Source organism: Hemitrygon akajei, chromosome 11 (assembly GCF_048418815.1).
Source record: "Hemitrygon akajei chromosome 11, sHemAka1.3, whole genome shotgun sequence".
NCBI classification, from domain to species: domain Eukaryota; kingdom Metazoa; phylum Chordata; class Chondrichthyes; order Myliobatiformes; family Dasyatidae; genus Hemitrygon; species Hemitrygon akajei.
In genome coordinates this window covers 138,512,334-138,533,600 of record NC_133134.1, presented here as the reverse complement: position 1 = coordinate 138,533,600, position 21,267 = coordinate 138,512,334, and the positions used below count along the sequence as shown (strand labels likewise).

The 21,267-nt window shown below is 37.7% G+C and overlaps 1 protein-coding gene across 4 annotated transcripts in view; it reads left to right on the top strand.

Annotated features, from left to right (window-relative positions):
• ptgis (prostaglandin I2 (prostacyclin) synthase) overlaps nt 1-21,267 on the top strand; it is a 173,578-nt gene that overhangs the window by 138,644 nt on the left and 13,667 nt on the right. For all 4 annotated transcript variants that reach the window (XM_073061777.1, XM_073061778.1, XM_073061779.1 and 1 more), the window contains 4 exons: nt 8,375-8,518; nt 10,839-10,993; nt 11,384-11,565; nt 19,429-19,582. In XM_073061777.1, coding sequence (XP_072917878.1) covers nt 8,375-8,518; nt 10,839-10,993; nt 11,384-11,565; nt 19,429-19,582 — 635 coding nt within the window. The remainder of the gene's footprint in view (nt 1-8,374; nt 8,519-10,838; nt 10,994-11,383; nt 11,566-19,428; nt 19,583-21,267) is intronic.

Below are 21,267 nucleotides of genomic sequence, written 5' to 3'. Positions count from 1 at the left end.
GATGTAATTAGGTCATTTGGGCTGGCCTGTAAAAGCCCTTTCTTTGAAGCTCTTCTGATTTATAAATGATAAAGCCGCATTTCCTTGACAATATAAAAACATTCAAATACAATTAATTATTTAGAAAAAACTAAAATAATTTAAAAAGTATTAAAACTCGGATTTGCTGTCACTGGAGAGTAGGGAAGTTAAATCATGCCCTTGTACTTGCACATGTATGAAGGGCACAGAGAGTAGCAATTCAGAATATATTTTCCCAAATATAGAGGATTCTAAAAATAGAGGGCATAGGTTTGAGGTGAGAGGGGAGAAATTTTACCAGAGATCTGACAGGAGGCAGAAAGATTGCTTTGAGGTGATCAATTGGGACTCAACAGAGAATCTGAACAAATCTGCTGTGCTGGCATCAGACTTTATAAAAACAGCCGCAGATAAGAACATACCCACAAAATCATTCAGTCTTCCCCATCCAAAATCCCTGGGTGAACCATGAGATCCACAGTCTGCTGAGGGCCAGATCAGTGGTGTTCAAGTAGGGCAATCAAGTAAAGAGAGCCAGATACGGCCTCGAGAAAGCTATTGCACTTGTGAAATGGCAATTCTGGATCAAACTTGAATCACTGAAAGATGCTCACTAGCTGTGGCAGGGTTTGAAAGCTATCACCTACAGAGTGAAACTGAGCAACATAGGTGACAAAAAGGTTTTGCTCCCAAGTGAACTCAGTGTCTTTTTCACCATCAATGGAGATACCTCATGAACTCCCACAGTCCCTGTCAACCCTGTGATTTCAGTCACTGAGGCTGATCTGGTATCATCTTCAGGAGGTTAAACCCATGAAAAGCATCCAGCCCAGAGGGGTATCTGACCAAATACTAAAGGTCTGTGCTGATCAAGTGGTTGAACTTTCCACTAATATCTTTAAGCTCTCAACTGTCTGAGGTACCCACCTGTTTTAACCAGTCTTCAGCTACACCAGTGTCTAAGAAGAATATGGTAACCTGCCTTAATAACTATCATTCAGAGGCACTTAAATCCTCTGTGATAAAGTGCTTTAAGAGATTGGAGATGAAAAATATCAACTCCCTCCTGAAAAACTGTTGTGTATTTAATATTTCAGTGATAGTTGAATAATATTATAAATAGATTGTTTGATTGGGCACTCTTGGTTTGTTTTAATAATTCATTACAAGTAGTATACAATAGAATGTGAATGGCATATGTAATCACGCTGTCACATCATACCTGACAGCTCGCTTAGAGCAAAAACAAAGTTAGACATGTTACTGCCGGCTCTGTCTTTTTGCTTTCAATTAGTTTTATGTTTTGGAGTTGCAATACATAAAAGTGGTGATGAGGAAGTTCCAAACGAACTCGAGGCAACTAAAAATACCTGTACAAGTGCAGGAAGACATTCCAATTTATAAAAGCACAGTCAGACATTTATGATTTTAAAAAAGCCCATCAGGTGTCTATTTAGAAAAGGAGACTGAGATGATCAAGTTTATTAAAAATAGTCAGAAAACAGACAAATTCACAGGTTTATAAACAGTGAGTTTATAAACAGCTTCATAAACAGTGATAATCAAAAAATAAAAAATGCAGAAAATATCAGAAAGATTGACATGTTCAATTGCACAAGAGATAAATGGATTTTGTATACTAAGAGAATGAATTAGTATTTTAAAGCAAATGGAATAGCCAATCAAAAGTGGATGCCAGTTTTGCTGAGTGCAATTGGGTTTAAAAGCCTACATTTTGCTTAGAAATTTGACTGCTCCAACCAAATCAGCTGATATGAGCTTTGCTGATATTGTGAATGTAATGCAAAATATTTAGACACAAAACCATTGTTGATTGCAGAACACTTTAGGATTCATAAGTAGAATAAAAAAGAAGAGCTCCATTTCAGCATATGTGCCTGAATTGATGTTGTCTGAGCATTTGTCAATTCACTAAAGAGTTGAGGGATCATTTTGGTTTGTGGAAACTTACAAGAAAGCATTCAAAAACATCTCCAAACTGAAGCATAACTTGCATTTAAAAGAGCAGTTGAAATAGCTGTGTCAATGGAAACAGCAGATAGAGACATAATCGAGTTGCAGTCAGGAATGGCAGTGAGCTTAAGCAAACTTGTAATGTCTAAACAGAAACTGGTGTGGCTGAATGAATTGTGTTACTGTTATGGCAGGGACGCATATATACCAGACAAAAGCAGGTTTAAAGCCAAAACTTGCAGAAAATGCAACAAAGTTGGATACATACAAAGAGCATGTCAGGCAGATAAAGAAAATGGATTGCAGAGGGAAGAGAAAAAGATAAAAAGTCAACTTAAAGTTTCAAAAAGAGCATTAATCTGCATTCTGTTGATAAAAAATCTGATAATGATGAGAGTGACATAGGACTAGGTAGCCTTGAGATTTACAAAGTGAAATCCCACATGAGACAAGCAATATGGCTTACATCAGAAGTGAGCAGCAAATTAATTGAAATGGAATTGGACACCCTGTTTCAGCTGTTTCAGTCATACCATAAAATGAGTTTGGGCAATATTTCAAAGATATTAAACTGAAGCCTGCTGATATCCAGCTAAGAACTTATACTGGAGAAAAGATAACTCCTGCAGGAATAACATTTGTAAAAGTGAACTACAGCAACCAACAAGCCACATTTAGGCTAGTATGTGGTAAAAACAGGGGTTCAGCATTGTGAGGTTGTTAATAACAGAGATAACAACAATATGTTGGAGATCAATATGCCAGTTGCATGCTATATCCCCTGCAATAGTCTACTGAAAGCAAATTAAGGAAGGTGCTGGATGATGTTGCAGTGATATTCAAGATGGCATTGCAAAACTCAGACATATCAAGGGTAAAATAGAGTTAAATGAAAATGTCACACCCAAGCTTTGTAAAACCTATCCGATTCCTAATAGCAGCCATGATAAGTAGCCAGTGAGCTAGATCACATAGAGGCTGAAGGAACTCTTTCCAAGGTTGAGTGGAGTCCATAGGTCCCAGTAGCCAAGAAGAATGGATATGTCAGAATCTGTCACTATCAACCCAGTACTGAAAGTAGATCAATACATTCTATCCAAGATAGAAGATATTTTTGCAAACTTCTCTGGAGGAAAACACTTCAGCAAAGTGGAATTAGCTGACTGGAGATGGAAGAAGACTCTAAAGTGTTTCTCACCATAAACACTCACCAAGGTCTTCATTGTTACAATAGGCTTATTGTTGGAGTAGCATCTGCACCTGCACTCTGGCAGAAAGTGAAGGACCAGGTGCCGGAAGGCTGCCCAAGCCCTCAGAGTAACCAAGATGACATCATTGTTACTGGTACGGATGACGAGGTGCACTTCCAAGCGCTTAAGACAATGTTAAAAATATTAGAAGATTATGGGCTCAGAGCATGATGCAACAAGTGTAACTTATTTAAGCCAACCATCACTTACTGTGGTCACACCGTTGATCCACAAGAATTACACAAACGTGCTGAGAAAATTCAAGCAGTGGCAGATGCTCCAAGGCTAAAGGACGTCTCACAGTTGCAGTCCTTTATAGGATTTGTCAGTTACTATAACAGATTCCTGCCAAATCTGGCTACAGTGTCCACCCCTTGAACTCATCACTACAGATCACGAAGAAATCGCAATGAACAAAGCAGTGTGAGGTGGTTTTCCAAAAGATAAAGGAAATGGTGGCATCAAACACTATACACGCACATTGAGATCCACATTGTCCAGTGAAGTTCGCCATGCACTATTCAGGATGCCAACACATTCCGAAGAATGGTGTCCAGTGCTTTCAGAACCACTTCCTGTAGTCCCAAAGTCAACTCCTAAAACCACCACAGAGGATGTCCCTGAACAAGAGATTGCTTCAAAGCCAGAATTCTCACCTGCCAAACAGAGTGATACCCCTTATCAGGAAAGAAGTTATTCCGCAAGAATAAGAAATCCTCCGTAGCAAGTAAATCTTTAGGCCTGAATGAGACAATTTAAAATTTACTATACTGTGAATGTGTATATAGTAGTTGTTTTGGATAATATACTGTTTATATATTATACATATATATGGATAGAGAGCAGTGCATTACATATTTGAGTTGAGTTGCATTCTATACTAAGATGGAGTTCATAGCTAAGCAGGGAAGATTATAGTGAAATCACAAACAAGTGAAAATCTACAGATGTTGGAAATCCGAGCAGCCCACATGAAATGCTGAAGGAACTCAACAAACCAGGCAGCATCTATTCCAAGGAATACGATCAATGTTTCGGGTCAAGTCCCTTCATCAGGATGGAAAAAAAGATAAGGAGTCAGCGTAAGAAAAGGGGGGAGGGGAGGGAGAACCACAAGGTGAAACCTGGAGGGGAGGGGGAGAGCTGGAAAGTTGATTGGTGAAAGAGATATAGGGCTGGAGAAGGAGGAATCTGTTGGGAGAGACCACATTCAGGTTGGAGGAGCAACAGCTTATAGTCCACCTGGGTAGCCTCCAACCTGATGACATATATATTGATTTCTCGAACTTCCAGCAATGCCCACCCCCTTTCACCATTCCTCATTTCCATTGCCCGCTCACCTTATCTCCTTACCTGCCTATCACTTCCTTCTGGTGTCCCTCTCCTTTTCTTTCTTCCATGGCCTTCTGTCCTTTCCTATCAGATTCCTTCAATAGGAGGAAACCAGAGGTTGATGTGCGAGTTCTCATCAGAGGATCAGAGGTGGAGAGGATCAGCAACTTTAAATTCCTTGTTGTTTCCATTTTGGAGGACTTGTCCTGGGCCCAGCGCATAAGTGCAATTACTAAGAAAGCACGGCAGCATCTCTACTTCCTTAGGAGTTTGTGAAGACTCGGCATGACATCTAAAGCTTTGACAAAGTTCTGTAGATGTGTGGTGGAGAGAATATCGACCAGGTACATCACACCCTGGTATGGAAACACCAATGCCCTTGAATGGAAAATCCTACACAAAGTAGTGGTACAGCCCATTAGGAGGTAATATCCTCCCCACCATTGAGCGCATCTACATAGAGCGCTGTTGCAGGAAAGCAGCATCCATCACCAAGGACCCCACCACCCAGGGCATGCTCTCTTCTCACTGCTGCAATCAAGAACAAGGTACAGGAGCCTCTGAACTTACACCATCAGGTTCAGGAAAAGTTACTACCCTTTAGCCATCAGGGTCTTGAAACAAAGGAGATAACTTCTCTCAACTTCATCACCCCATTATTGAAATGTTCCCACAACATTTACATGGATTTACTTTCAAGGACTCTTCATCTCATGTTCTCGATATTTATTTCTTTTTATTTATTTGTTTTTTTTTTCTTTTTGTATTTGCACAGTTTGTTGTCTTTTGCACACTGGTTGATTGCCCAAGCTGGTACTGTCTTTCATTGATTCTATTATGGATTTACTAGGTATGTCCACAAGAAAATGAATTTCAAGGTTTTGTAGAGTGGCATATATGTGCATTGATAATAATTTTACTTAGAATTTTGTACTTTGATCAAAGTTCATGAATGAATAAGCAGTTGACATTTCAGGCCAAGAGTGTTGATTAGGACCAGAAAGGAAGGGGGCAAAAGCCAGAATACGAGAGCAGGGGGAAGGCAAGGAGTACAAGGTGGCATGTGAGTGGGAAAATGGATGGGTGGGGGAGAGGGAATGAAGTTGGGAGTGTTATAGGAGGAAAATGTAAAGGGCTGAAGAAGAACGAATCTGAAAGGAGATGACAGTGGAACATAGAAGAAAGGAAAGTCGGAGGAGGGAGGTGAAGAGAAGAAGAGGTGAGAGGATGAGCAGAAAGAAGGATGGTGGGGGGAAGCATTACTGGAAGTTAGAGAAATCATTGTTCATGCCTTTAGGTTGGAGGAGCAGCTAAGTATTACTTCCTCTATAGTAGTCACTCTACAGCAGCAGAAAAGGTTGTGGTGAAGGGAAAAAGAAATGAAGAGGGGATACATCTTCAGAATCACCCCCGCCCCTTCAGTTTCTGCACATTTCAGGTCCCTGGACACAAGTTGCCCAAGGCTGTTGACTCATCACTGCAGTGTGAATCTGTGGTGTATTGCTGTAACAAGTCTGAGACCCAATAAGGGCACACGACATATGCCGAGCCTTAAAAGCTTAGGTTGACAGATGCAGATAGTTAAATATTGATATTCTTGTAGACTTGCTCCAGGATTATGCTTTTTTTTAACATAAGGAAGGCTGTAAATTGCACATAGTCAATGGGGCTATGGTATTATACAGCAGAGAAGCAAGTGCTGCAACCCATCTGTGTATACTAATCCCATCTACCAACACTTGGTTCATCACTTTAAATGCTCAATTAGATATTTATTAAATGTTGTTGGCGTACCTGCCTTCACCTTCCACTCATACAATGGGTTCCAGATTACAACCAGCGTCAGGATGAAGCATCTTCCTCAGGTCTCTTCTAAACCTTCCTTGCCCCTTAAATATGTGCACTTCAGTTTTAAATGCTTCTGTTACAATGAAAGTGTTTTGGCTATTACCCTAACAATCCTCTTTCAGCAGCTTCTTCTTCTTCTTCTTCTTCTTCTTCTTCTTCTTCTTCTTCTTCTTCTTCTTCTTCTTCTTCTTCTTCTTCTTCTTCTTCTTCTTCTTCTTCTTCTTCTTCTTCTTCTTCTTCTTCTTCTTCTTCTTCTTCTTCTTCTTCTTCTTCTTCTTCTTCTTCTTCTTCTTCTTTCCAGTCTCTCCTCAAAAGTGAAACAGTGCATCCAAGCAACATTCTGGTGAACCTCCTCTGCACCATATCCAATGCAACTACATCTTTCTTGCTATGAGTGTTGCACACAATCATCTAGTTGTGGCCTAGCATTTTATAAATTCGTATAATAACCTTTCTGGCCTCTAAACCCTGGTTAAAGGAGATGTGTATCCTGTATGCTTTCTTCAATGCCTTATCTGAATTTTCTGTCATCTTCTGGGATCTTTGGTTTTTTATACCAAGGTTATCTGTTCCTCAAGTTTTCCTAAAGCCTGTCCATTCATTATATATTTTGTGCACCAATTGGTCCTCCTAAAAAGCGTCATCCCATCTTTTTTGGAATTAGATTCCATCTGTGCACCTTAACAACTGATCAGTTTCATCTTATAGCCTCAGCTATCCACTTCACTTCAAAAACACTTTGTATGCAGACTTTCTAATCACGCCTCCTATATTCACGTACAGATCTCTAACGTGTATGAGGGGCATAATATTATGGTGACTGGGGGGATGTCAGAGGTAAGTTCTTTATACAAAGAGTGGTGAGTACATGGAAAGCCCTGCCAGGGGTGGTAGTAGAGGCAGGTGCATTAGGGGTATTTAAGAAACTCTTAGACAGGCACGTGGCCTGCTAAGGATAGGATAAATGGAGCGCTATGAGGAGGGAACTATCAGATTGATCTTCAAGTAGGATTAAAAGGGCAGCATAACATCATGGGCTGAAGAACCTGTACTGTGCTGTAATGTTCTATGTTCTATGTATGGAACGCACTGTAAGGGTTCCAGTACTGATCACTTGTCACATTCACATTTCCAATCACAAAAGCAGCCCTCCACCATCACCGTTTGCTTTCAATTACCATGCCAATTTTAGATCCAATTTGCCAACTTGCCCTAGAGAACAAAAGTTCTAAACCTTGTGTCAGTGTCATATGCAGAACCCAATGAAGGGTCTCAGCCTGAAACATCAACTCTTTATTCCTCTCCATACATGCTGCCTGACGTGCTGAATTCCTCCAGCATTTTGTGTGTTACTCTGGATTTCAAGCATCCACAAAGTCTCTTGTGTTTTTAACCCAACAAGGCTATTTCCTGTTGAAATCCAAGATGCATTAAGTAGTTTTTTTTATCCTGTATGGAGTTGACACAGTAAAAAGAAGAGCTTAAATGATTCCATTTCCAGGCCAAAGAGGAATAATTTAACTTAATCACAATCATATAGAAAGTCACTTTGGTTTGCCTTGGCAACTTGGTGGGAGAATAAATTCAACGTAACATTAAGATACGGACTTTTATGGAATGTTGATTTCTCAAAGGGATGGCAGTCATGGTGGGAAATGACATCATGTTCAAAGACCTTGAAGATGAAAGAACATCTGAGATGGGCTGATAACTTATAAGTATAAGGGATCAAAGCTTGTGATGGAGAAGTGGAAGATCTCAACAGAGTTGGATAAGAGAAGAGAGAGATCATAGCATTTATAACATTATAATATTTATAACATTGATAGCATAAAATGGGAACCAGGGAGAATATGGTAACATGACTGGAAAGGGGAGCCAGGCATTTTATGAGTGTAAATGCCAGCTATTAGTTTGACTGCTAACGTTGCATATTTTTGTTATGGCAGGCATCTCCAAGGAAAAAACCTTTCTTCACTCACAGATGCAATGCTATCTAATCTTAAAACATTGTTGCTAACAGATGAAAATGACAGAACGTACACCTGGAAGCAGGAAGGACTATTCAACTTCTGTTATGGTACAATGTTCAGGTAGCGTTTTAATCAGCTGTCTGCTTAGAATTGGATCTGAAATTGGTCTATTATTGCTGCATGTTTGGAAAAGCTTGTTTTGCATTCATTAGACAGTGCATTGAAGGAGTAAAAGATAAAAACAATAACCGTAATTACAGAGAAAGTACAGTGCAGGTAGACAATAAGATTGGGTAGATTATGATGTCATGAGTCCATCTTATTGTACTCAGGAGCTATATAGCTGATGTGGATGTCACTCTTAAATCTGAATGTGTAGCCCATTAGTTTCCAGCAAGGACTGAAATAGATTTGTGTATATTAAATTATTTTAAAGAACTTTTGAATATTTAGTAATGAAAAAATATGCTAATAGCTTATAATCTTCTAATGTTTAGAAATTAATCAGTATGTAAGATACAAATCTAAAATGACTAATAAAATGCATTAACTGTTGAGTGATTGATAACATAAGTTCTACATTTAAACTAGGACTTTGCTGAGGAAACTAGATGTTCATCAGCATCAGATGAATATGTTAAATGCTAAATATTGTAAGTGTCTGCCTGCAGCTAAGTTTTCTCCTGCTCACATATATGAGAGAACAATAAATTTGTCACTGCATTTTACATTTGAAAAGCTTCCTTCAAATGCCGATCTGATAAATTATATAGACCTCATTGTAATTTTGCTCTGACCCTATTTGTAACTTCATCATAAGTACATTGAGCCATGGGTTTATCATGCAGTTTTGATCTTTTAAAATGCTATCTTTTTGTGATTTATGACACCCTCTTGAAAAAAAGAGAAACTCAGGGCTCTAATAAACTTGGCAGCTGCTCACAATGCTCACATTGATGAAGTTTGCCTGAAGGGTTAGCTTCCAGGCAATCTCACTGCTGTGACTACATCTCATGTGAGGCTAAAAAAAACAAATGATGTCATGAAGTGCACCTAACAAAGTATTTTCTGATGTTGTAATATAAAAAAGTAGCAATCAATCAGTCATTTCAAAAGGTGATTTGATGATGATCAGCTTTAAAGTTCAAAGTTCAAAGTATATTTATTATCAAAGTATGTATACATTATGCAACCTTGAGATTCACTTCCTACGGGCAGCCATGAACAAAAAGAAACTCAAAAGGAATCATATATATATTTTTAATAAAGACTGTCGAACACCCAATGTGCAGAGAGAAAAAAAAGCACATCACCCAAGCAAATAGCACTCTGAACTAAAGTCCATAAAGAGAATCCCGTAGTTCAGCATAGTTCAGCGAACAGTGATCTGAACCAGCCATCGCACAGCTTGGGCCCTGACACCCTGACCTTTTCAATCTGGCCCGCTGCCAAAGTCAATGTCCAAGCATTGGGTCCAACCATCGATGCACTCAGGTGGCCTGGAGCCCACCGCCTCGATTGGCCCTCTCCAGTTCGGTACAACGCATAGGTCTCTGTCCAGACATCGAGTTCAGTCGCCCCGATCCGTTCTGGGGCCTGAACACTGCTGCCTCAATCCGTGATGTTGCTTGAGAAATAGATATTGGCCAGGACAATACTGTTCGGCTAAAGAGAGTTTTCCTTTGCTGTACCAAGGTGCCTATGACTGTGGATGAGTGTAAAAATGGGAACCAGGTACATTTCCCTGCTTGTCTTTTTTCTTTGTGCAACTAAAGTGGAAATGACAGGTCTCCTCTGAGGGCTACATTGTTAACCTTCAGTCAAAATTTCTGATCAATTATTGTGAAAGATAGTTGTGGTGAACTAATGAGAATCCTTATCCCATAAATCTTCACTAAACTGATGGATTACATCACAATCCCGAAAACATGAATCTCTTTGTTAAATGCTGACTACTTGCCAATATTGAAGGACTCTTCCTGTAAGGCTCTCTTTATATAAATAAGATTATTAAATTGTAAATCATGATATGCGGCAATGCATTACTGGTGATTATAAGAATGTAATAAGTTCTGCTCCTTTTCTTCAAGAGCTTTATCTGACCACTTAGATTACCCACCATTCCAGTTCAATCATAATTTCAAGTAAATTGAGGTTTCTGTCAAAATTCCAACTGCCTATTCTACCCATGTTGAAAATTGAGTTGTAATAACCAGAACATATATTCCTATATGGAAGGCTTTGAAAATGCACTTGGATTTATGAACAACAAGAAATAAGTGGCATTACAGATGAGGAACATTATTTGAAAACAAAATGTTTTCCATCGATTCCTAAGTAGATTTAAATAATTTAGGAAAGAGTGTTAAAATTAATGTCAGCAGTCCACATTTGTCATTATGACCATCGGATGTAATGTTATTTTTTGTTGTTTAATTAGGGCAGGATATCTCACACTGTATGGGAATGAAGCTGCACAAGATTACCGACAAACATCCAAAAGTAAAGATAAGATTAATTCATCAGAAGTCTATAATATATACAAGAGACTAGACCAACTCTTGATGAAAATAGTCCGCTCCATGTTATCCGCAGGTGAGCACATCATGAATGAAGTAATGTTTATGGAAAAAAAATTAAATAAAACAAATGAAAATAGAATTTCAAATATCACAGATATGATAAATCTTTCACCTATTCCTTGTCAGCTCGTGTATCTCCCTTTCTTCTGGCTTCTGCTGCCTTCCTTTCCAGTCCTGATGAAGGATCTCAGCCTGAAAGATAGATTGTTTATTCCCCTTCATAGAGGCTGCCTGACTCACTGAGTTCCTCCAGCATTTTTGGGGTGTTACCCAGAATGCCAGTACCTGCAGTCTCTCTTTGTCTCTTTGATAAACTTACCTGTTATTTTTGAACATTGTGATAAAATGATTTTCAATTATCACAACTTACAACATGTTAATAAACAGATATTCCTTTTGCTAGATGAAAAGAAAGAAGCTAACTTAGTAAAAGAGCATCTTTGGCAACTGTTGTCTGTGGAAAATTTAAACTCAAGAGTGAACAGAAGCAGCTGGATTCAAAGTTACTGCAGCCACCTACAGAAGTTAGGTCTACACAAGGATATGCAGGCCCGAGCAATGGTACTACAGCTGTGGGCCACGCAGGTAAGGAGTATTTGCAACCCACTGAATGGAACACCTTCCGTTGCTGCAAACCTATGCTTATATTTAAATACATATTATTATTCCAAAATCTTATCTTTACCCATTAGTAGTATTTTATAACTTCTGTTGCATTGCTAGAGCTTACCTGTAATTAATCATTCCATAGAAAGAAACCACCTAACTACACCTTTCTGATGTGTTGGAGAGAGGGTTAGGATGCAGTTTGTCTCTGGCCCCTCAGCTGTACACCAGGATTAGCTGATGTAAGAACTGGATCCCCGTTAATTTATAAGGGGTTATCAAACCTGTGAAAATGTTAAGCCATTGTTCATTGCAATCAATTTAGCATGTTTATAAAATTAATTATTTTTTTAAGTACTTAAGCATAGTGGTGCAGCCAGTAGAGCTAATAAAACTACCGGTTTGTATTTTCAACAACCTGGGGTCAATCTTGACCTTGGGTGCTATGTATGTAGGGTTTGTATGTTGGAGTCCCTGTGACTATGTGGGATTACTGTAGATGCTCAGGTTTCTTCCCATATCACAAAGATGTGTGGATTGTCAGGTTAACTGGCCATTGCAAATTGCTTCTATTGTGTAGGTGAGTGGTAGAATATGGGGAAGTAATCAATGTGAGGAGAATAAAAATTATAATAAGCATAAACAGGTGGTAGATGGATTTGGTGTGTTAAGGAGAGTATTTGTGCTGTTGAGTTTGTATTTATCAAAGTGCATCTCACCTATGAATACTTTATTAGCCTGTATTCTATATTCATCTCTTTGCCTTTTCAACTTCTCATTAACACTTCAAATAAGTTAAGATCAGTCTGAAGACCATGCAGAGAGGATTACTACACAAATATATTTAGCTCTTCCAATGGGTGGAAACCTACTTTCTGTGTGTCTAATCTATTATAAAACATCAAATCAAATCAAAATAGAAATCTGTCATCTTGTTCATTTGACCAAGTTCATTTACTCAGAAATCAGACAAACTGTGACTGTTTTAAACAGGTCAGTTCAATTGAAAATTGCTTCCAACCGCTCATTCTGAATTTATACTGAGATGAGCAAACAAATATTTGCATTTCTATATAAATGGCCAGAAAGAAATAATCTTTAAAAACATTTGGCTTAAAATGAATCTCATCTCATCAATATCACTTGTATACAAATCTAATGATTGCATTTGATGAATTCTTTGTGAGTGTAAGATTAAGATTAATTGCTTACATTTCTCTGGGGTTGTACAATTTCTGAGTTGTCCTTTTATAGCCGAAATTTGCAGCATGTCACTTCCTCCCTTGATACAAAAACCTTGCACATTATGATAATAGTTTCTATTATGGGCTTTGTATTCAGACCAAAATAGTTCAATGTTATGGAGTTAGAGATGCTGTGGTGTCTAAAGTGCAATCACACCGATCATCATGCCCATGCCTTAAAATAGATTCCTGATATTCATCTGCATTGGAAGTGATGCAGTGTCACAGGCTGCTGGATTCTGTTTCCTGGCACACAAAAAGACCTTGTGTGATATTGTGAATTGTTCCTTGGCTGTACGTATGAAAAGCACAGATCAGCCTGGAGCCAATGCTCTTTTAAATATGATAATAGTATATCTGTTACAATGGAGTGCACTGTTATCCCCCTATAGTGTAAAATGATCCTTAACTATTTTTGCCTTTAAAGATTTCCCTCCTATCTTTCTTCCGTTTCATGATTATTTCAGGCATATATATTGAGGGAGAATAGGATATATCTGTTAAAGACACTGGAGAAATAATCTGATAACTTCTGAAGTGGCTGCGGGATCACTTCTAGACCCAACAATAAAGCAGCGATTCCCAACCGCGCACAGATTCCACTGCAGTAACCATCCAAAGTCAAAGTGCAGGCTGCTCGTATAGTGGCAATGGGCTACAATGTGCAGTGTAGTACGCAGAGTCTCACAGCAGCCAACTTAATTTGACCTTCAACAGATAAAAGGGGTGCTGAGGTATCTAGCTGCTGCATACAGTGTACATGTTCCACCCTTGCTGCTCTGCCTGTGCCTTTGTTGCTGCTAGAAAACCAGCCTGAAGCTCCGTGCACATGGTATGATGGAGCAATGTGAAACGGTGCCTTCTGGATTGCTCAAGGTCGTATATCAAAGCCATCAGCAGTCTGTTCCACTCATGGTCATCAGCCTTGACACAGGCATGCAATAGACTAGTATCAAAGTCAGAAGTCAGACATAGGGGCAGTTAAAATAAGGGTAGGTATATGGGGAGTTAGCTAGCTTTCATACATAGTCTAATTTAATTTTACTTAATAATATACTTTGCAGTGATTTTTCATAACTTGGCCAAGTTAGCACTGCAACAGACAATGAAAGTGGAAAGGAAAGATGTGATATTACTGTTTAAGGGAATAAGTCCCTCACAGATGGAGCAGGCAAAACAGATCTATCTCAATTTGTTCCTTCTTTATCCACTACTTTTTCCTCTTCCTCCTCCCGGTGGATGATTCAATACACTTCCTACCATTTGAAAAACTATTGTTCTAACACATGTTATACAAAATGTAAATGAGATACATAATTAGATGATTTGCACGGGGAATCATTTGCCAAGTCTGTCGGGGAACTTCCCCATTTTTCATTGCCTAGTGCCTTAAGAACATTAATGTCTATCTGAGAGGACAGATGATGTTAGCAACTCTCATGTGTAAGAATATCTCTATTGATAGAGCAAAGTATTTGTGCATACTGAAAAGTTAACTGACAATCTATAACTACATCACTGGGGAGTGCTTCTGTAAAAAATGCTCACACTCTAACCACCATTAACACCCAAAACCTTGCCATTTTTAAAAATATGTATTCCATATAACCATATAACATCTACAGCACGGAAACAGGCCATCTCAGCCCTTCTAGTCCATGCTGAACGCTTACTCTCACCTAGTCCCACTGACCCGCACTCAGCCCATAACACTCCATTCCTTTCCTGTCCATATACCTATCCAATTTTACTTTAAATGACAATACCAAACCTGCCTCTACCACTTCTACTGGAAGCTCATTCCACACAGTACCACTCTCTGAGTAAAGAAATCCCCCCTCATGTTACCCTTAAACTTTTGCCCCCAACTCTCAACTCATGTCCTCTTGTTTGAATCTCCCCTACTCTCAATGGAAAAAGCCTATCCACGTCAACTCTATCTATCCCCCTCATAATTTTAAATACCTCTATCAAGTCCCCCCTCAACCTTCTATGCTCCAAAGAATAAAGGCCTAACTTGTTCAACCATTCCATAAAATTTTTCATGTAATAAAATAATTTTGAGTAATTTCATAAAAATAAATACATCTGTTTTTGCTAGTTTGTACATTTATTTGATTTGTTCATTGATTGTATGCCATGCTGTATGATGTGGGCGATCATGGTCTTTCCATGGCCATGATTGTTCTTTGCTGGTAATCATATCTTTTAATTGTGGACTCTATGCTATGACCATACTTTAGCACCACACTTTAAGTAATAAGGTAGTTGTTAGTAGACAATGTTACCAGTGTGACATTTCACTTTCTAGTAGCCTAAATTATTGATCAATAGGATGATCGTCCACTAATCCTCTGATTGAATGTCTTGACAACCAATGATCTGTACTGAAAGGCTCAATTCTTAAACTTGAAGTATTCTTTCTTTCTCTAGATATTTATTACATCAAATGATAAAATATTGAGTTATCATTCTAACACTTAACTGCATTCTTGCAATTCAAACTAAGAGAGTCACTAGAGGCACACAATTTCACTAAACTGATTCACAAATAACAAATTCAGATGCTTAAAATATTATGTGGCCAAATAGAACAAAAATAAAAGGGACCAGATGGGTGTAAATTGAAAGACAAGTGTTAAAGTCTAAGTAAGCACAAAATCTTTTTAGATTATCATCCAAGCTGAGAAGGAAATGATGTTTTTGATGATGTTAATGAATTCCCATTGGTACTTGGGTTTCTAATCAGCTGCAGCAATCACAACACATCTTGTTTGGCTGATAAGAGAGTGGAGCTTTATTTTGTCATCCTGGCCAACCTCTTTAATCTGAGCTATGACAAAAAATAAAACGGATTAACTGGCCATTCTAGTCAAATTTATTTTGTCATTTATATAACGTTAATCATTGATTTCTGTAAAATTCACTACAGTTCAAAAGTTTGGGGGGGGGGGTAAAGATTCTTTGAGAGCATTTGTAAAAGAAAAATCAATTAGTAATCTTCAAGCAATTCCTCCTTTGCTCTGTACTTGTGCTTTAACAAATCCCATCAATGGCACCTCAATGGTATTTTATTTATGTCGTGATCTAATCAAATGGGGGAACATTTTCTTTATAATCCTGCTTCCTACATCCATGTAATAAACTGCAAAACTGGTTTTCTTTTGGAGAACAATTACGAACAGGTGAAATCTTGAAGTTTTGAAATAGATTTGTGTGCCCTTGACCATGGTGCTGAATTCTCAGCTGATAAAACAATCAGTTGTATTCACGTATTGTAAATGACAGTTGTCTATTATTATAAGCATTATGCATTCACACTTCCTCCAGATGCATGTGTTTAGGATTTGAATTATTGTTTCCATTTTGGCACATAAAAATATGCAAACCAAGGTCAAACTTCATTTTTTTTTTGTTAGGTAACATATCCATTCCCTGTGAATTTGAAGGAAGTACAGGGCCATAGTAGTAATAAAAACAAAAAATGGAACAAAAGATAAATCCCTTTTGTCTTTCTTCAGCTGGATATTCCCTGTCTGAGAAGAAACATTAAACTCTTCATAGGTTATATTCTCTCTACATTGTTATAAGTGGGCTGTTTTATTAAACAATTCTGTGAAAGAAGTTCTCAACTCAGAAGTAAATTGCAACATTTGTGATTGTAAACAGCTATACATACAATCACAAAAGCTACAATCTCTACTCCGCATTTACAGTTGCTTTAGTCTGTTGTTTTTGTTTATTCAATAAATATTCACATTTCATCCATTTCCAGTTGCTGTTAAGCATTGTCCCTGGCCCAAGTGTACCATTAATATGTTAATTGTGCTACTAAAATGGCAATATGTTAACCCTTTCATTTCTGGAAAAATTCCTGTGAACCTGATCTGGAAATCACCAATGCCAGAACATCCTTTCTTAAATATGGGGCCCAAAACTGCTCACAATACTCCAAGTGCGGCTTTATAAAGCCTCAGCATTACATCCCTCCCCCAAATGAATGGGAAATACTTCAAAACATTATTTTAAGAAAGGGAGGGTGCAGGAGGGCATGTGGTGGTGGTGGGGGGGGGGTCAGAATACTTTTTGCTAATATTTATAAGGCCATGAGACATACAATTGAAGCAGAGTTAAGCCATTTGGCCCAGCGAATCTGCTCTGTCATTCCATCATGGCTTATTTATTGCCTGTCTTATTCTGGTTCTCCTGCCTTCCCCCCATAACCTTTGACACTCTTACTAATCAAGAACCTACAAATCTCTGTTTTAAGTTTATCAAATGACATGGCCTCTACAATCATCTGTGGCAATGAATTCCACAGATTCACCACCCTCTAGCTAAAGAAACTCCTCCCCATCTCTGTTCTAATAAGATGTCTTTGTATTCTAAGGCTGTGCCCTCTGATCCTATATTCATCCACAATAGGAAACATCCTCTCCACATCCGCTATATCTAGGTCTTTCAATATTTGATATTTTCAATGAGATCCCCCTTCACTCTTCTGAACTCCAATGCTTACAGGCTTAGAGCCATCAAATGTTTCTCATGTGTTAACCCTTTAATTCCGGGAATCTTGCTTGTGAACCCCCATCTGGATGCTTTTAATACCAGCACATTCTTTCTTAGACAAGTGTCGTGTGACCAATATCTTATAAAGCCTCAATGTTATAACCTTGCTTTTACATTCTAATTCTCTCAAAATGAATGCTAACATTATATTTGCCTAAGCCAACATCATTAAAAGTAGATTCACTGTCTATTTATTTTAGTACCATTTGTCACTTCTTGCTGTCATCTTTCCCTAATTACAACAGCAACCAAACTTACCTCCCAAGCACGTAATTGGCTGTGGCATATCTTGAGTCATCTTGAGACTCACTGTATAAATTAAGTATGTTTTTACATTTCTATAAATAATTTTATTTTTATAAGTGATTTCTTAATCTACCAATGTTTAGATTAACTATGCACTAAGCTTTTGAGTCTTTCATTAAAAGTCTAATGAGTAACTGAGAGAATTTTATGGAAATTCAACAGGTACTGATTAGCTTGCATTTCTTCATAGTAGGAGTCAGGAACATCAAACATGCCTACTTTAACAATGATGGGAGACTCATATGACACTGCATAAGGTTTTTGATTCAGATTCCAAGGGTGGGGAGGGAAAAGAAGATTTCAGCTTTTTTCATTATACCAAAATGTTTATATTTATTTGAAATTAATAGACTTGCCCAAACCAATGCCACTACCCACCACCCCCATTCAAAAAAAACTAACTATAATGACTACATTTCTAAGGCTTCCATGAATTTCCAATATACTTACAATGAAAAGTGGGCACAATATATCTCGATCATTTTGTATGAGAAGAATCCTTTGGAAGATGTTTTGTTAAAAGTAATAAAGAGTGTCCCTGTCAATAGTCACTGAAATATGACCAATTGTTGTCAATGGTAAGCTATGAGATAGAATAATTTAGTAAGTTTAGTAATTTAGTAAGTTTCTGAAAAATAAGATAAATGTATGCACTTCCAATTTCTAGGAGAATTAATGGTTTTAGTTAAAATTCCTTTTATAGTTATTTCAGAAAACTATAAAGAACAAGTAACAGTACATATTTTGAGTGGTGAGCTGGTTTTCAGTCTAATCTGATAATGAATTGAAAATGAAAGCGAAGCAAAACAAATGCATCTCAATCTTACCTATTTCCTGTGACACTTTTAGTAACAAAAACATTCAGATTGATTCAATCCAATGTACTATTCAAATGCTTAAAGATTTGCAAATTCTAATTTATTGGGACAAAACTTTACATCAACAGTGTTCTAATGGACCAGGTATAAAAGGAAGCATAATATATAGATCATATTATGGCGCAGTTTGCTTTCAATGAAAAGTAAATTTACTTCAAAGCTGCATTAAGCACTCACAATCATATGAGCTGACTATAAATAATACTGTGATTATCTGTGTAAAACGGTGAACATATGAAAGTTATTAATGATATCCTAAAAATGCTCTAGTCCACGTATTGCATCATTCTGTATTTAGCATCCTTTTGTTGTCAGAATTGTTGCCAATGCATGTTCCTACTCCTTGTATCAGTTGTGGCTCTGTTAGTCCTACATTCATCTTGGAGTCATAAGGCTGTCAACTCAACTCACATTCTGGATACTGGTACACATCGGTCAACACTAATTCGTCAGTGGACAGCTGCACGTAATATGATGCCATTTTCAAAAGTATTATTTTCAGAAGATGCAATTACGCAAATCTGACCTTTTTATTACAAATTTTAATCTTCTTTAAAAGAAAGAATCTTTTACATTATGTAGTCAAATAGCCAGTAGACTGTATATGGAACCCTTCAGCTGCTATCTACCTCACGACACATAGATGTATCATTATTTCCTGTGTTTGGATCACTGGAAGTTTTCTTTCTATCAAGGATCTTGGCAACAAAGACTTATAAATTTGTGCATTAGAAGTCCAATATAGCCATCAGCGGTTGACATTGATACATGTACTGAATCAGTTGATTAATAAAGCCTTTCTTGTCAAAAAATATAATATCATTCGTTTGCTTTGATTTTTTTAGGGTAATTATGGGCCTGCAGCGTTTTGGCTACTATTATTCCTGCTAAAGCACCCAGAAGCAAAGCATGCAGTCCAGGAGGAAATGAAGAAAATCTTTTTTAACCAGACAATACGCATTGTTAGCCAAGATGCACTCAACAATACACCTATTTTAGGTACAGTTTTCTTTATTCATAATCCAGTAGTTCACATGCATTCTTTGTTAAAATTGCCACAATTCATTTCATAATTATTATGCTAACAAATGTTTATCATTAGGCTCCAACTAAGACTATAATTCAGTGGACAAATGTCCTTTGAATTTTGATGATTACCTTTACTTCCTGCTTTGGAATCTATAGAGTTTTTATTCCATTGTTGCATTATTATTTTATACATTTTGAGTTTCTAATTGTAATCAAATTTGCATAATTATGTTGGGGAAATAATTTCATATTTGTTTTCCCTGCAATAACATTCTTTGAGTACGAAGCAGTATAGTTTTCTCTTAACCTATCCTGGGCCAGACACATTGGCACAATCATGAAGAAGGCATAGCAGCAGTTAAACTTCATTAGATAGATAGATAGATAGATAGATACTTTATTCATCCCCATGGGGAAATTCAACTTTTTTCCAATGTCCCATACACTTGTTGTAGCAAAACTAATTACATACAGTACTTAACTCAGTAAAAAATATGATATGCATCTAAATCACTATCTCAAAAAGCATTAATAATAGCTTTTAAAAAGTTCTTAAGTCCTGGCGGTAGAATTGTAAAGCCTAATGGCATTGGGGAGTATTGACCTCTTCATCCTGTCTGAGGAGCATTGCATCGATAGTAATTAGGAGTTTGAGGAGATTGGATATGTCACCAAAGACTGTAGCAGATTTCTGCAGATGCGCCATGGTGAGCATTCTGACTGGTTGCAAAGCTTCCTGGTATGGAAGCTCCAATGCAGAGGATCAAGAGAGGCTGCAGGTGGTTGTAGACTCAGCCAGCTCCTTCAGTGGCACATGCCACCACCACCTGGCCACTGAAGACCATTGAAGGCAGTCCCTCAAGAGGCTGGCATCCATTAATAAGAACTGTCACCACCTGGGGCATGCCCTCTTCTCATTACTACAGTCAGAGTGAAGGTGCAGACTCACACTTAACATTAGGAATGGTTGCTTCCCCTCTGCTATCAGATTTCAGAACATTTCATCCACCCATGAACACTACTTCATTATTCTTCATTTGTACTACATTTATTTGTTATTCTGACTTGTAGTGACATTTTATTTTTTGCACTGTACTGCTGCCATAAAACAACAAATTTCTCAACATACGTCTCTGATAATAAACCTAATTCTGATTCTGATTCAGTGTGAAAGTCAAGCATCATAAAACATTAATGTAAAGACCTCCTTAGGCAAATGTGAGAGTAGCTATTTTTGAGGTAGTGTCTGGTCAAGTTAGGATTAATATTTGATTGTGTCTAAATTCTTATCTAAACTAAACAAATGTCCAAGTGACTTACTGACTTAGTACAAAGTCCTTTCAGCTGAATGATTTGGATTTGATTTAGTGAAGATCATTAATTGAGAATAAATCACAGTTCAAGATAAAGGGTCTCAGCCCGAAATGTCAGCTGTTGATTTTTTCATAGATACTGTTTGACCTGCTGAGTTCCTCCAGTTTGTATGTGTTGCTTCAGATTTCCAGGACCTACAGTCTCCCTTGCGTTATCATTAATTTAAATTATTTTCTCTGTATTGGCTGAAAATCTATTAAAAGAAGTGAAGTTGGGAAGTTTGGGCAGGTTTCTTTCTGATTATCCCAAAATTAGAAAGCAAGGTTCAAAGACAATACAAT